This window comes from Ylistrum balloti, unplaced genomic scaffold (genome assembly GCF_031769215.1).
Source record: "Ylistrum balloti isolate Yb309-2 unplaced genomic scaffold, AGI_CSIRO_Ybal_v1 Utg369558, whole genome shotgun sequence".
NCBI lineage: Eukaryota > Metazoa > Mollusca > Bivalvia > Pectinida > Pectinidae > Ylistrum > Ylistrum balloti.
This window is the reverse complement of record NW_026781860.1, coordinates 52,305-68,627: the sequence shown is the minus strand read 5'-3', so window position 1 is coordinate 68,627 and position 16,323 is coordinate 52,305. Positions and strand designations below refer to the sequence as shown.

At 34.0% G+C, this 16,323-nt stretch overlaps 1 protein-coding gene across 1 annotated transcript; it reads left to right on the top strand.

Moving 5' to 3' along the window:
- The first annotated feature begins 3,972 nt into the window (after nucleotides 1-3,972).
- On the top strand, nucleotides 3,973-11,638 carry LOC132565252 (uncharacterized). The gene is made up of 7 exons (XM_060229923.1): nucleotides 3,973-3,999; nucleotides 4,429-4,532; nucleotides 9,307-9,426; nucleotides 9,881-10,198; nucleotides 10,470-10,609; nucleotides 10,898-11,098; nucleotides 11,487-11,638. Exons 1-7 carry the CDS (start codon nucleotides 3,973-3,975, stop codon nucleotides 11,636-11,638), a joined length of 1,062 nt encoding a protein of 353 aa, XP_060085906.1.
- Nucleotides 11,639-16,323: the final 4,685 nt, after the last annotated feature.

Genomic DNA, 16,323 nt, shown 5'->3' with positions numbered 1-16,323 from the left:
TGTGTATTTTATTTTTTCATTATTATTATGTTAATGGAGGTAACAGGCTCAATAGTTATTAGCTCACCTGGTCCTGTAGGAATGATTGGAGTCCGCCCAAATTTGGTCAGAAGCATCTTCAGGTGAAGGGGATTCAATTTTGTATAAACATTAGGTCCCCAACCCCTGTGGGTCGAGAAGGTTGGGGCTCAATATGGGATATCGAGGAAATTAAAGTCCTACTCGTCCTGTAGGAATGATTAGGTTTTGCCCAAATTTGATGTGAATGATTTTTTTGGTGAAGGGAATCAATTTTGTAAAAATGTTGGATCTCGACCCCTAGGGCAGGAGGGGAAGGGATCGATAGTGGATACGTGTTTAGATTCCCATCTCATAACCATGTATAGCATTGCTTGGTATAAAGAAATAAACACAATCAGATTTAAGAACTGGTCCTGGGGTCTGGCCCCACCCCTAGTTTCATGGTAATATCTTTGAAACAGTTGATATCCCCACTCCTTAACCAGATATGGCAATGCTGGGCATCAAGAGATAAATGCTTTCACAATGTAAGAACTGGTCCTCCGGTGTGGCCCCACCCCTCTGGACTTCATTTCAGGATATCTCTGAAACATTTGAAATCCCTACCCTATAACCATATATATATATATATAGAATGGCTTTGCATCAAGAGATAAACATTTGTTGACCCTTTGGTAGTGGCACACCTTAAGGGACGTTATCTCTGTCTGGGTGATATTTTTGATATAGTCGAGATTACAACGCGATAACCATATAATCTGTTACCGGGAATCAAGAGCGAAAGACGGTGATGATGTAAGAATTTTACTCATTGGTCTTGCCCCATCAAAGGGTTTACGTGACTGATCACTTAGAAATAGGATCAAAATCTACAACTAAATCACATGTTTTAACGATCAAAATATCTCACTGAGGCACCTGATATTAGTTAAAATATTTAACACATGATAATATCCGTAACGTTTATCCATAATTATCAACATCTACAATTAAGTCACATGATAACGATCCCAATATATCACTGAAACACGTGAAAACGATTCAAATATATCACTGAAAACGTGATAACGATCCAAATATATCACTGAGACACGTGATAACGATCCAAATATATCACTGAGACACGTGATAACGATCCAAATATATCACGGAGACACGTAATAACGATCCAAATATATTACGGAGACACGTGATAACGATTCTAATATATCAGTGAGACACGTGATGACGGTAACAATATAACAGTGAGACACATGATAAGAATCATGAACTATCACTTTGTCACGTGATATCGATCGTGATTTCTCACTTAGACACGTGATTAAAATCACGATCTATCACTGAGACACCTGATTAAAATCACGATCTATCACTTAGACACCTGATTAAAATCACGATCTATCACTTAGACACCTGATTAAAATCACGATCTATCACTTAGACACCTGATTAAAATCACGATCTATCACTAAAACACGTGATTAAAATCACGATCTATCACTTAGACACTTGATTGAAATCACGATCTATCACTAAAACACCTCATTGAAATCACGATCTATCACTTAGTCACCTGATAAAAATCACGATCTATCACTTAGAGATTAAAATCACCTATCACTTAAACATTAAAATCACGATCTATCATACTTAGACACCTGATTAAAATCACGATCTATCACTTAGACACTTGATTGAAATCACGATCTATCACTAAAACACCTCATTGAAATCACGATCTATCACTTAGTCACCTGATAAAAATCACGATCTATCACTGAGACACCTGATTAAAATCACGATCTATCACTTAGACACCTGATTAAAATCACGATCTATCACTTAGACACCTGATTAAAATCACGATCTATCACTTAGTCACCTGATTAAAATCACGATCTATCACTAAAACACCTCATTGAAATCACGATCTATCACTTAGACACCTGATAAAAATCACGATCTATCACTTAGACACCTGATTAAAATCACGATCTATCACTTAGACACCTGATTAAAATCACGATCTATCACTAAAACACGTGATTAAAATCACGATCTATCACTTAGACACTTGATAAAAATCACGATCTGTCACTTAGACATGTGATTAAAATCACGATCTATCACTTAGTCACCTGATTAAAATCACGATCTATCACTTAGACACCTGATTAAAATCACGATCTATCACTTAGACACTTGATTAAAATCACGATCTATCGCTAAAACACCTGATTAAAATCACGATCTATCACTTAGACACCTGATTAAAATCACGATCTATCACTGAGACACGTGATTAAAATCACGATCTATCACTTAGACACCTGATTAAAATCACGATCTATCACTAAAACACGTGATTAAAATCACGATCTATCACTAAAACACCTGATTAAAATCACGATCTATCACTTAGACACTTGATTAAAATCACGATCTATCACTTAGACACCTGATTAAAATCACGATCTATCACTTAGACACCTGATTAAAATCACGATCTATCACTTAGACACTTGATTAAAATCACGATCTATCACTGAGACACATGATAACGATTCAAAGCCTTACGAGTATTTAGAAGGACTTCAAATAAATTACAAATAAAAAAAAAGCGAAAGCTATTTCCTACACGGTCAAAAGGTGCTATGGAACAAAAGTTCGTGCTAAGAAGTTCAAAAATGTAGGTTTGGGTTGTATTTTGGTTTCTTTATTACAACAACAACAAATGTACATTTTGGAAATCGTAGACTGCATTTGATAGAGGACAGATTACTGACTAATTAATAAGACTACCCTTCCAATGGGCGCTCATCTCTTTCACATCCTTAATGTTAAACCCCGATTCCTTGTGTTGACATTGTCCTGCATATGTTGGCGCTACAAAAGCATCAGTGTCTTGGAATTGGAACTAGTATTACATAAAATTACATCTGATCTTGGTATCTGTACTAAGATAAACATTTTTTTCAATGTTGGTCTTCGAAAATCCGCGTATGATTTCATATCCAGTACGTCATGTAGCATTCAAACATTTGGGATAGTTTAAAGGTTGGAATTTTTGACAGGTTTTAAATTTCGCAAAATTGAAATAGTGAAAAAATATATACATTGGAAATAAAAATTGATAGAGGAAACCATTGTCTGTTTCATGACGTTCTGACGGGAAAAAAAATCTTTTTGCATCAAGTTTTGATGTCTGTCTATCAGTCTGTTTGTCTGTCCGTCCGTCTGTCTGCCTTGATCAAAGCCATATTAAAAGTGTTAATTTTCATTTTAGAAATAAAATTACTCTCCTTTAAACATTAGACCTAAAGATACTTAATCGTAAGAATAACATATTGAAAGTCGATAATAACAGAAAACTATGCTGTAAGTAATATTTTGAATAAATCATTTAGTACAATTCAATTACTATGGAATTTGTAGAATTATGACTCGAGAAACGCTCCGTGAGGAAAAATAAAAAATATCTGAAGGGACGATTTTACTGAATGTGTTAATTTTGTAGATTGAAAAAAATATGAACAAATGGACTATCTTTTGCATCATTGGCTACCATAGCCGCACAATATCTCCTTTCCGACAAACCGTTTCGATTCAGTAAAGTCGGCTGAACCGAACTCAATCCTTGAAATGATGTGCATTGCTTCAGAATGACGTTTTCCGGATTCACACATACCGGACACAATTTATTCAATATTACGTTAGCCACTACAGAGACACTGCGTAAGTCACGTCAAGTGATCTGCGAGATTTTTGCACTTCCGGGTACAACAATACCATAAAAAAACAACAATGGTACTTTCGATTTCGTACAGGGCCAACTATGTGAATGACCAGAGTAAACTCACTTGGAAAAGCGAAGCATCTTTCGAGAGTGGCAGAGTGCTTCGTTTCGTAATAGATGAGATGCGGGTGGTATCAACATGCGTGCAAGCATCAATGAAAGACAGCTCATACAGTGTTCAGGTGAGTTGGTAATATTTCCTCAAATTCACGATTTACGCTGTTTTGTTTGGAGTTCACAAAAATGATATATCCGATAAGTATTAGTGTTTTATGTAACTTCTTTCACATCTGACTTAGAATCCAGACTGGCCGCGTGAGATGTGATTTCTGGAACTCTATACAGGAATATATTCACCGATACATGTTATCAGGTTATTAATCCGCTGATCAGTACTACATGTACATATACAGTATTTCCAGTAGGCAGAAAAACATATTTATATCGGTTCAATAGTAATTGGTCAGTGTGTTTTGACAAGTATTTTTCATCACCAGTGTTTTTTTTTTTTTTTTTGCGTTTTTTTTTTTTTGACACACACAACTTTTAATAAAAAAAACCTGTATAACCAGTTTTAATTTTTATAATTATTTCAATATTTTCCATTGTAGATCTTCCTTGATGATGAAGACAATGGTGCAGTTAAGGCAACATCACGTCAATGCCCGATGGGGGAATATAAATGCCATCATGTAGCAGCTGCATTTTTGTATGGGTAAGCATGCTTAGAAGAAAAGATAAATTAATAAAGACTAGGTAAATTCAGTATGTTTGTACATTTATTGTATGTGACAATAATGTAGATAATGATTAAAGTGGGATTTTTTTATTATTTATTTTTTTTTATGCTAGTGCTCTTCAGCATGTTGCTGTCGCCCCTGGCCCCGAGTATCAGTACTTCGTTTTCATTGGTTCATAAATCGAAAGTTTACTCCTATTCCATCTGCCGGACATTACCGTAATCATTGGATTATCGCCCCTACATGTTGCTGATGCTCGTCATTAAATGAAACAACCTAATCGACATTTTCTTCATTACTTGTACATCAAGAAAACGTTTTGTGTTGTGTATTAATGATAATCAGACATCGAAATTTGTAAATACAATGACAAAGACTCACGTTTTATGGTGGTAAATTTTGCGAGGCGATGCCAATATGGCGGCTTAATTTTCTTTTCCACGCGATGCATTGTGGGTGTCATATATCTTTCTTTTTTTTCTTTTTCGAAAATTTTCATCCCGTTTTATACTGTAGAAAACTTTTGAAAATACTGAATTATGTAGTTGAAAATAAGAATGATTTAGAGTAGCATAAAATTTTGACGGAAACGGCCGGGGTGCTGTCTGCTGCTGGACCCTGAAAGAAGACTTCGGCAGAAAGAAGATGGCGGGTATTTTATGTAGGTAAGTATCACTATAAGCTGAATCTAAAGTCAATACTTATACTGAACTAGCAATTGCATTTTTTGCAAAAAATCATTTGAAATGAGCTATCGCATGTATTGAATTTAGGCTCGACGGCGACGCGCAAGCTGGGCACTGCCGCCATGGCACTTTTTTCAAAATATTTTCAAGACTTTTTCCTTTGAAGCAGTATGCATTTGAAAAATGTTATGTAAGCATCTAGCACATTTTTGTTGCTTCCGTAAAGTATTTCAGTGTTTTAAAATGAATTTATTTTTGAATGATCGTTTCCTAATGGTCTCATCGCAGTCACTTCTGTCAGTGGCCCAACAGATCGGAAATTAAACAGAAAAATCTTATCCGTAATATAGTACTAGGGACGTATATATGTTAATATATAGGTCCCTGATTGTACTGTACTACTTACGCTACCGTGAATCGTTCTAGGAATCTATCTGTGTAATATATCGATTTTACTTTAAAATATCGGTCACTGTCCGTGCTATTGTAGATCTAGCTCTTTCAAATTTCTGATCGGAGATAATTTAGAAGTACCACAATGCCAGGGTATGAAATCGTACGGGAACTCTACAGCTATGCTAATTGTAAGGTTTACAAGTGAAGTTATAGTTTAAGTTTAAATTTAGTTTTTGTCTTTCTGACATGATGTCTCGTTGATTCTGTTGAAGAGTGATGCATGTGAACGATTGCAATATAAAGATTGGGAATAATGAAGATGTCAATTGACATCTGAATCCCGGAAAGTGTTTTAATAAAGATTAGGATAAACCTAGCAAAGTGTTAGGTCCCAGTGTGAATATGTAAAGTGTTAGGTCCCAGTGTGAATGTGTAAAGTGTAATTGGTACAATTCTTATTATGCCTGAACTTTTGACATATGTACTGTATTTGTTTATCTCAGAAATTTCAGTATTATGTCAACTGCTTCCACTTTCAGTTCAACACTTCATTCATCAATTTTACACAGCCCTAGGCTCAATATTTGTCATAAATTGTCAACTGTTTTTAAGGGTTTTAGAATTTTGTTTCCATGGTGAATGGAATGAAATGGGATAAATAGTCTAACCAATACCCCTCGAGAGCTTATTAAGACATTGCAGTATTATCACTTTGGGCCTTATTAAAAGTCAAATTGAAACTTTAAGAAACTCAAGTGACCGTAAGTACAACAATAAGATGTCGATAATCAATGAAATTGATTAATTGAGAGGACATTTTCTTAGTACAGTTAACCAGGCTTTGTAGTGGTTTGTTCAGAACTGTAGTTCTGGTTAAGTAACCATTAATTATGTCCTTTCAGCTACAATGACGTACATTTTTGAAATACCTCTACTGTAGCTAAATGTGGCATTTGTAATAGACATAGCCAAAGTTAATTTTAGGATCAGTTAGGACAGCTACTGTTTGTAACAGGCATGGGTCCAATTACATGATGATGTAATTAATTAAATTACAATTACATTATGAAAATTGCATTGCCATTACAGGTATTTTCAAAATAATTAAATAACCATTACATGACGGTCCAATGTAATTAATTAAATCACACATTACTTTTCAAGTCAAAATGATTTTTGAAATACAAACATCAAAATAAATTATCATACTGCACAGATTTATCACACAAATTTAATTTTATGATTCAATCTCAGTGTGACCATGGTCAAGATATTATCATTTTGCTAGCTGTCCATCGCTTAATAATTTGACAGTATATTTAATATAGACTCCTATTGGGAAGACTATAAGCTTATACAGAAGTGTATATTTCTTGCACATAATCATAGCAATAATGAAATATAGTTATTTATTTCCCTTACTCTCTTTCAGCAAGTGGATGTCCCTGAAGAAATGAAATCTGGAATGGTAGAAGGTATCTCTATTGATTCTTCTAAGTTGGAATTGGCTATGGTGACCAACAATGGATTTGAGGACCTTATGGTGGAGAAAAACGTCCTTCTTTCCGGCCTCCAGTTAGATGTTGAAGATGATTAATCACTTGAGGAGATGCTAACAACCATGTTGCCTTTTAAGGTCACAGTACTCTCTAAAGGCGGCAATATATTTACCATCACAAAACAAGAATCAACAAATCGCGGAAACTAAAAAAATGTGGAAAAGATCATTGTATACTGCATTTGTAGTAAATTTGTATACAATCTTCAATTTACTTGAGTAGAAAGATTCACTAGTTATACCAAGTTTGTGTAGAAAGGATCACTGTATACTGAGTTTGTAGTGTACATAGAAAGGGCTGCTTATTTTTTTTCTTCTGAGTTTAGTGTATACAATATATTAAAAAAAATTTTTTGTAGAAAAGATCACCGCATACCGAGTTTATAGTTTACAATTGTCTAAAAAAATCACTGTATACTGAACATAATATGACTTCTGTTTAAAACCTTCATTTAAACTTAGGCATGTATTTTTTGATGTATCTTAAAAGTATACCTACAACAATTTTGTGTATGCAATCTTGTACTAGGATATTGACATGACAAGATGACATTGCTGATCAAAGCATGGAAAGAATACTGTATCTAAAAACTGAATAAAACAAGATATAATCATCTGTATCATGTTTTTTTTTTTTTTTTTATTATTATTATTATTATTATTATTTTTCCATAATGTCTGTCCACATGGAATTTGTAAGCACTCTTGTGCATTCTTATACCACCAAAAGGGTGGGTAAACTGGAATCAGGTTGTCTATCAGTCCATCCATCTGTTTGTCTGTCTGTAGACACATCTTGTCTGGACAACTCCAATGAAACTTTTCAGTAATATTCAAGACAATGTGTAGATGTGCATGCACCATTTTCCCTCGAAATATTGATTGCCATGGCAACTGGTCAATATAGACGGGTTTTGCTTGTCGGTCAACTTCTAAACCTGTGGACCAATTTCAGCAGGAATGTTGGGGAACGTGCACATGCGGCTGTGTTTCAGAGGATGTTTCTGTGCAAAAGGTCACCATGGGGAGATAGCTAAGGCTGTGGGTGTTGGGGGTATTAGTTATCATTTGGATTACAGTTTCAGTTATCCCTGGGCAATGTGGAGAGGATATAGTAATGATTTTGAGGATTGAATGTAGAGGTCACAGTACTTGCATAAGTACTATATGATTACCTTGTAAACGCATTGAGACTAAGACAGTATACCTTAATCAAATTTGGAACATGTATCCCTTATGAGGAGAAGTTGGTTTCTTTAGAAATTCAGGGTCAGATGTCAAAGATCAAGGTCACAGTCAAAAAACAGATAGATGCATGGGGGTGTTCTTTGCATTACCCTCATTTTTCTATCAAATTTCACAACCTAAAAGATATTCACATCTTGCAAATTTCAAGTTTACTGTAAGGATGTTAAAAAATGATAATACAAGAGGAATAAGATATCTTGCGACAAGTTTTAGAGAACAAAGAATATATAAACATGTCAACAGAATTGTAGAACCAGCAAAACAAGTGTAAAATTGAAACAAAGACAATATCTACTCAAGATTCCCTGAAAAAGTACAAGGAGAATAAGACCAGGTGTTCTGGAAGAATAGGCATCTTCTATTTTAAGTTATGGTGACATATCATATTTGTTTTAGAAAATTGGCACTCTTATGCAGTCATTTACAAACAATCTGGAAAATGAAGCTGCCCAATATTTGTATGTAGCATGTTACTTGCATGATGGTCTAACTTATAGTCTTAAACCAATAAGATACGCAGTCTTTAAAGTGATAATATGGTGTCCAAGATCAACATTTCCTACAATGTATCCAGAGAAATGGACAACTTCCCTATCATTGCATCTTTGAGCCTACTTGGGACATGTATTGCATAAGTAATACTACTATGCTTGTTATTTCTGATATCTGCTGGTCATTTTTTATGGGCTGCAATGATTTACTGCTTGCATATAGTTGGTTTCAGTATATAGCAAGCTAATAACAAAGAACTTATTTTTTCAATGGTATTAGCATACCAGTACTTTCAGTACTTTGATTTTTTTTTTTTTTTTTTTGAAAATGGGGATATATTTTTATAATGACATTTAAATTGTGTTTTAGGTACAAAAGAGCAAGTATAACTGACGTAAAGTGCAGTTGGATGAAACACCCCAAGTCAGCACCTCCAAAAACTACACTGACAATGAGTGAATTATATCCCCCAAAGCAACCAGGATACAGGTAAAAGAATCAAGTCTTATATCCATATACAATTAAACTTACACTTTTAAAAGCCAGTGGTGATATTAAATTCGCTAAATGGTCCTTTTTTTTTGGCTTTTTTTATCAGTTCGGTTTTGAAGTTCATATGTGTTATGTTTAGAGTTTATACATGTCATTCCTTGATTAAAGTGCAATTTAAATAATGTAGATTTTTTTTTTGAAAGAATTGAATTCAAAGATAAGTGTAACTGTCATTAGAGCATACTGATTCATGATAAAGGATCATGTTGCAATATCAGTTGAAATGATGTTCAGAAAGTACCAATTTTGCTTCAATGTTGCTGTTCATATAAGTTTAGGGGAGGGGGGGGGGTAACAGTGAGTGTTAATCTCATGTATACCTGTGAAATCTTTTTACCATACATCATGAAGTTAATATTTGGGAAAGACATTGAAACACATCTTTTGTAAGCTTTTTAATGCTTTCATTAATTATGTTTATATATAAGTATTTTATTGCAGCTTTACATTGGAATCTGGCTGATGACACAGGGGTTCAGGAAGTGCCAGTTCCCCTAATGGATGACTGGCTGATGAAACCTAACTACCTCTCGGCTAAGGACACCAAAACATGGTTGAGGCAACACTTGGTTGTATCGCAGAAAAAGGTGAAAGAGACAGCCTATGCCACCATTGGCCAAAGAGAAAATTCCCTTTGGGCAGCCGTCAGGAAATTGCGCTTTACTGCATCCAATTTTGGACAAATTCTTGTTGCAGCAAATCGAAATAGGTAGAACAATTCACTATATTGATATATTTTTATTCTTTTCTGAATGATTTGTGTCGTATGAAAGTAACTAACTGAAAGATTTATCATGTAAAATGTTGTGTCATTATCATGTTCAATGAATAAGAGTTTTAAGACATTTTTCAGAAGAATCACCACTAACATTTATTTCACACAGTTTGCAGCTATGTCTGTTTTAATGTATATTCACTATAACTGTAGAGCAGTTTTGAAGAGCAAAAACTTACTTAATATGTCAGTAACGTACTTCCAGGTTGTCAATTTCATTGAAGAAAAGACTCCTTAGTGCATACAATTTGGAGAAACGAGCGCCTATCCAGTGGGGTGTAGCTCATGAAAAAAATGGGATTGAAGAATATTGTAAGAAAGGAGGAGTAACTGTGGGGCAGACAGGCAGGTTAAAAAACCAATGTGTATACAGTTTGTAATTTGTAATCTAATTCTTTGGCTGACTTTATTAAATGTATCAAATCTGTCATATTTTGATTAAAAGTTATCAACCTTGGCCTCTGTTTTGGAGTATTGATCAGTACACATGAAAAAGTCTTACTTACACTTTGAACTAAATGGCAGAACGTGGAAGGTTTCTTTTTGAAATATGTTTTTTTATTAATCACAATATTTGCTAGGCATAAAATTGTACCTGAATTACTGATTTGATCATGCTTTTCTTATATACAGGTATATGGCTGCATGAGTCTGGGGTACTTGGTGCATCACCTGATGGATTTGTACAAGGAGAGTTTAAGAATGATGGGAGTATCCATCATCAGTGTAGAAACCACTTAACTTCATCACCAGACATAGTTGAGGTAAAATGCCCATACACAGCCAGAGACATGACAATATGGGCGTGTGAATCTATCAAAGATTTTTTCCTGGGTAAGAAGTAACTAAGAACTTCTTTAAAATCTCTGTGACTTTGCTAACAGTCAGACTAGATTGTTCATTTTAAGGAGATATTCAGACTGAAACCACTTAAAAGATGTGTATCAGATTGACATGTTAAATTTCTGTCAAGTTACAGATATATAACTCCCTTTTGCCGAGATAATTGATGTTCTAAAGACAACTACCCGGTACTCGAAACTTTCCCAGCTGATTCAACAGTTTCTAACAAATGTTTATATTGATTTGATTCATAGGCTGTGTATATTAGCCTGTATATGACCATGCATATGTGGTACATAATGGAGATTACTCAGATCAGTGTATTTATAATTCCAATATTTGTTATTTAGTTTTGAGTCCAATATGTGTACTGTTTCAGAAATGTCAGATGATGGAAAGATTGTGCTAAAACAGTCACATGACTACTGGCACCAGATACAGGGCCAGCTGTACCTGACAGGGACTCAGTGTTGTGACCTTGCTGTCTGGACAACAAAAGACTTTCAGGTGATAAGGATAACAAAAGATTAACTGTGGACACCAAATATTTCTGTTCTTAAAAAATGTCAAATTGTACTACAACTCTATTTGCAACATATTTTTACATCTATAGATAACATCTCAACAAATTCTTTACATCTACAGATAATGGTCATGATATTGTACATCTACAGATAATGATCATGATATTGTACATCTACGGATAATGATCACGATATTGTACATCTACAGATAATGATCACGATATTATACATCTACAGATAAATGTACATAATGTACATCTACGGATCAACAGATAAATGATCAGTAAGATAAGATGTTCCAGTGAAAGTATTATGAAACAATAAATAGTTATTATTTCGAGAGTACAAGATATTATTAAATGATTTTCATGACTTACTGTATATGTCTTAACAGTGGTACATGTATAAAGTACCATATGGTCTCAAACTCGTGTGTGAAGTTAAATTTGAATGTCTTCAGTATTTCATGAGAAAACAGTTTTAGGTGAATTCTTTTTATGCTTAATGCTTTAAGAACAGCAAGCAAAAACCTTAGCCCAGTGATAACCCATCACTAATGCTGGTATGGAAATAATAGCTTGCATGTCCTTTTAATAGCTGAGCTCAAGATTTACGGCTGAGAAAATAGTAGAATGTGCAAGAAATATTAAATTATAAATAGAAAAACAGACTGGTATACACCAGACATTTCAAGACTGGACAATTTCATATTTATCTGCAATTTCCTTTAACAATGGAGCCTGAACATTGACAAGACAGCAGCAAACTTTAATTCTATTCTTGTATTCTTCATTGTTTAGTAGGCTCTTGTTAAATTTCCAATATCCTGGACCTCTTGTAGGATTAATGAAACAGCAAGATGGTCAGTTGATTTTATTATAGCAGGACGGATATCTGTTTGAATTAATTTCGGAGTTATTTCCCTTGAAATCAAAAGTAGTCAATTCTACTTGCTTCTCTTTTGTTATCTTTTCTTCTCCAAGTAAATTTTTCTTTTGTAGGATTTTTTTAATCTCCACATGTCAAATAATTTAAGTTCTCTTTTTAATATAGTAAGGCCATTATCACCTTTCTGTGTATGTCATTCCAGTCCCCTCCAATTATTGTCATGCCCTGTTTAAAGTTTTCTATTTTGTTTTTATTTTTTTTGCTGTTTTTCATTTGGGGCATATATGTTGATAATTGTAAATTTGTTTTCATGTATTTGTAAATTTACCATAATACATCAACCAATCTCATCAGACCATGTATTTATTATCTCATGATTCTAGCTATCTTAGTAATATAGATACTCCTCTGCTCTGACTGGTACTGAAGTTATGCATCATATCTCCTCGCCATTCAGCATTGATATAATTTATGTCTGTTTTTATGAAATGTGTCTCTTGTATACATATGATATTGGCTTTTTGTTCCTTAGCCCATTCATAAAATCTGTTCCTTTTTTTGTTTTTCTCCGAGACCTTGTGTGTTTAGCGTTATACAGTGCAATTTGTATTTTATTTTGAATTTTTGAATATTTTGAAAATATTGTCTGTTTTTAACTGATTAATAATTTGATGAGTTTTATCCTGTTACATACAGGTATTTTTTATCATTATACATACATTTATACATGTAAACCTTGTCGGACGTATTTAATATTTTGATATTTAGATTACGATTGTAGTATGTAACATTTTGATGTTTGTGTTGTTTTCATTATGTTTGTACATTATACATTGTATGACATACTAATACTGGTAATTAACATGGTGTTGTTTTTTGTTGATATATGTACAATGTAAATACATGTATACTATTTATGTAGTTAATATGGCATACATACTGTATAGGATATATTTCGTGATTCATACATATATTACCATGTTTGATTGCTTTAGTGAAATTTTCTACATTGTAAATAAACATATTTCTAATTTCTACTTCCTCTGTTATGTATTTACTACGATTGTATTTTCTCATGGATACTGTATTTGTAGATCTGGGAGGGAAAAAGGTTACAAATCCCAAAAGTTTTAATTTTCCATTGAGCTACATTACATTTACACCTCATTATTTACTTTGATTATCGTCCTTTGGTTTTTTCTTTGCTTTTCCTCCAGCCTCCAGCATTTCTGTCGGAGTTGTTGGTATACGCACCTCTTTGGCCATCTGTCTTGATTTACGAGACACCGACGGAGTTACTTGGATTAGAAACTTGTTGAGGGTGGTCAGGGTGCTGGTTTTAGTGCCTCTCTTAGTGTCTTTTTTGTGAGTCTTGTGTTTCTTTTTCTTAGATGACTGTTCACTGCCAGATGGTGTCTTAACAAGACTTTCTTATTGTTCAGCAACTAAAGTAATGGGTTCAGTTTCCGTTACATGGTCATTGATCATGGCATTCTCATCACCCGAATTTTCATCTGAACTTGAAGAGTCCTGTTCTGATGATGAAGTCACTTCTTCGTTGAGGGATACCGACTCTTCTGGCCACCCTTGTTTACATTCTGAAACTATGTACTTTCAGGTTGAAAGGTGAAAATTGCACTAGAGTTACCACATGAAAATTTGTTTTCTACTTACATTGACTATTGACCTTTGACATTGAAAAGCAATCCTATGCAAACACCTTTAATTAGTAACTTTAGTGAAGCTGAGGTTGGATATATATATATCCTTGAATTTTGGTCCCTCTCTCTGCCATTGGTTTGAAATTTTATACAAACATTCAAAAAGTTGCATAATAAACAATGGCCATCTCTCTAATTTCTTCAATCTAGGGCTCTTGACCAGTATCTTGGGGAAAGTATATTAAATCTGTCAACATTTGAATCTTTTAGACATTTCACACAATGGAAACAACATGGATTAAAGACCATCTGATATTTTTGATAATCATGGTAATGTTACCTTTAAAACTATGTTTGAAACATTCTGGGTATTTTGGAAAACAGAAAAACGAAAGCCTTGGTGACAGGTGGGAGACGGCAAAAGTTAAAATAAAGGAACTCACTATTTTTGTTTCAAAATTCATAAACAGTAAAGAGAACGATATGAAAATAAAAGAAAAAAGACTTGAGGAACTATCAAAATCGGATAATCCATATAATGATAATTATATATTTATCAATATAATAATAATGAATAAAAATAAAATAAAATAAAAAAAAAGAATTGAATAAAGCGCTCAAAAGGGTCAAAAATTCAACTTTGACGGAATTCAACCAAATTTGGTAGAAAGCATCCCTTAGTGAAGAACATATGAAATTATGTTGAAAAAAAGTGATGATGTCCCCTTTGGGGCCCATAACGGGTGTAAAAGGGGCCATATGTAAAAACCTTTAAATGACTTCTTCTCAAGAACCACTGAATGGATTTTGACCAAACTTGGCACCAAGCATCCCCATGGGAAGCCGCTTCAAGAAAAGGGGGGTAAAATTAGGTAAATCTTTAAAAATGTTCTTCTCATGAACCAACAGTCAGATTAACTACTGAGTTGATCATGTCTAAACTTGATACAAATGTTCTACGCAAGGTCCTGGCTAGTGTTTTAACTTTTTGGGGCGATTCAAAATCCAAGATGGCCACCCTAGCCTCTGTTTGGCCAAGACATTTTGGACTTCCTCTCAAGAACTACTGGGTGGATAATGTTCAAACATTTTACACACGGTCCTGCACAAGTGTTGTTACATTTTTTCAACATTTTAAAATCCCCAGTTATTGACATATATTCCTCAGGTGACCGTTAAGGCCCCTTGGGCCTCGTTTTTTTTAACAAAACATCACATATACTACAGTCAAGTTAATAATTCAATACCAAACTTTTTGGCTTGTAAATCTATTTTCAAAAAAGTAATGACTGTTGAAAAATTTATTGCCTCATAGAACAACACCACGAGGGATTTTTAGCAAAAATGGGTAATTTTTCCAGGTCTTCTTTGAGATAATTTATTTTCATTTTCATCTACTGATATCAAAGTTCTTCAGTTTTTTGTTTTTGAGGTGTCAACATTTAGGCAATAAAATGGAGTTGTCCCTTAAAAGTCTCCTTTAAGCAAAAGAAATAGAAACCCCAACCTTCCCCCTAAAGGCCTCCATCAGTCCAAAGGTCCTTGTTTGATATTGCAAGATATTTAGTGTGTTATGTGCGAAAGGTGTGTGAAAATTTTGATCAACTTTTATAAAAAAAACTAATGACCTGTTTGAAAGTGGTGTGAAGAAGTTGTGAAAAAAGAGATTTTTGAAAAAACAACTATGGTAAAATAGACTATGTAAATATTTATATTTTGTACGTATGAATGGTGTATGACGTGTGGTGTGCAAGAACCCTTCTGTGGAGAGGGCATTATTTGTAAGGGACTGATCCCAGGACCCCAACCCTGGCAGTCTCAATTATCGCTGGACTAATCATTTGTGTAAAAAAAAAGTATATATAGACTGGCTCAAATTTGATAGCATCCCAGTATGCCACAGCAACAACCATCATGGGTCTTCAGATTTTCAAAATGTTACTTGGAAATTTAGACAATTTGACCTAAATCATCTAAAAAGCAATTGAAGGTCATTTCTTTGTGGTAACAAACATAAAATGACTCCATTACAGCATGTTATGTACAAAAAGACTTGAATCAAGTATCTTTGTGTTATTGAATAAAGATCTCAAAACTGACAGACAGATGGATGCCACAGCACAGTATAGATTCATTTGTCCTT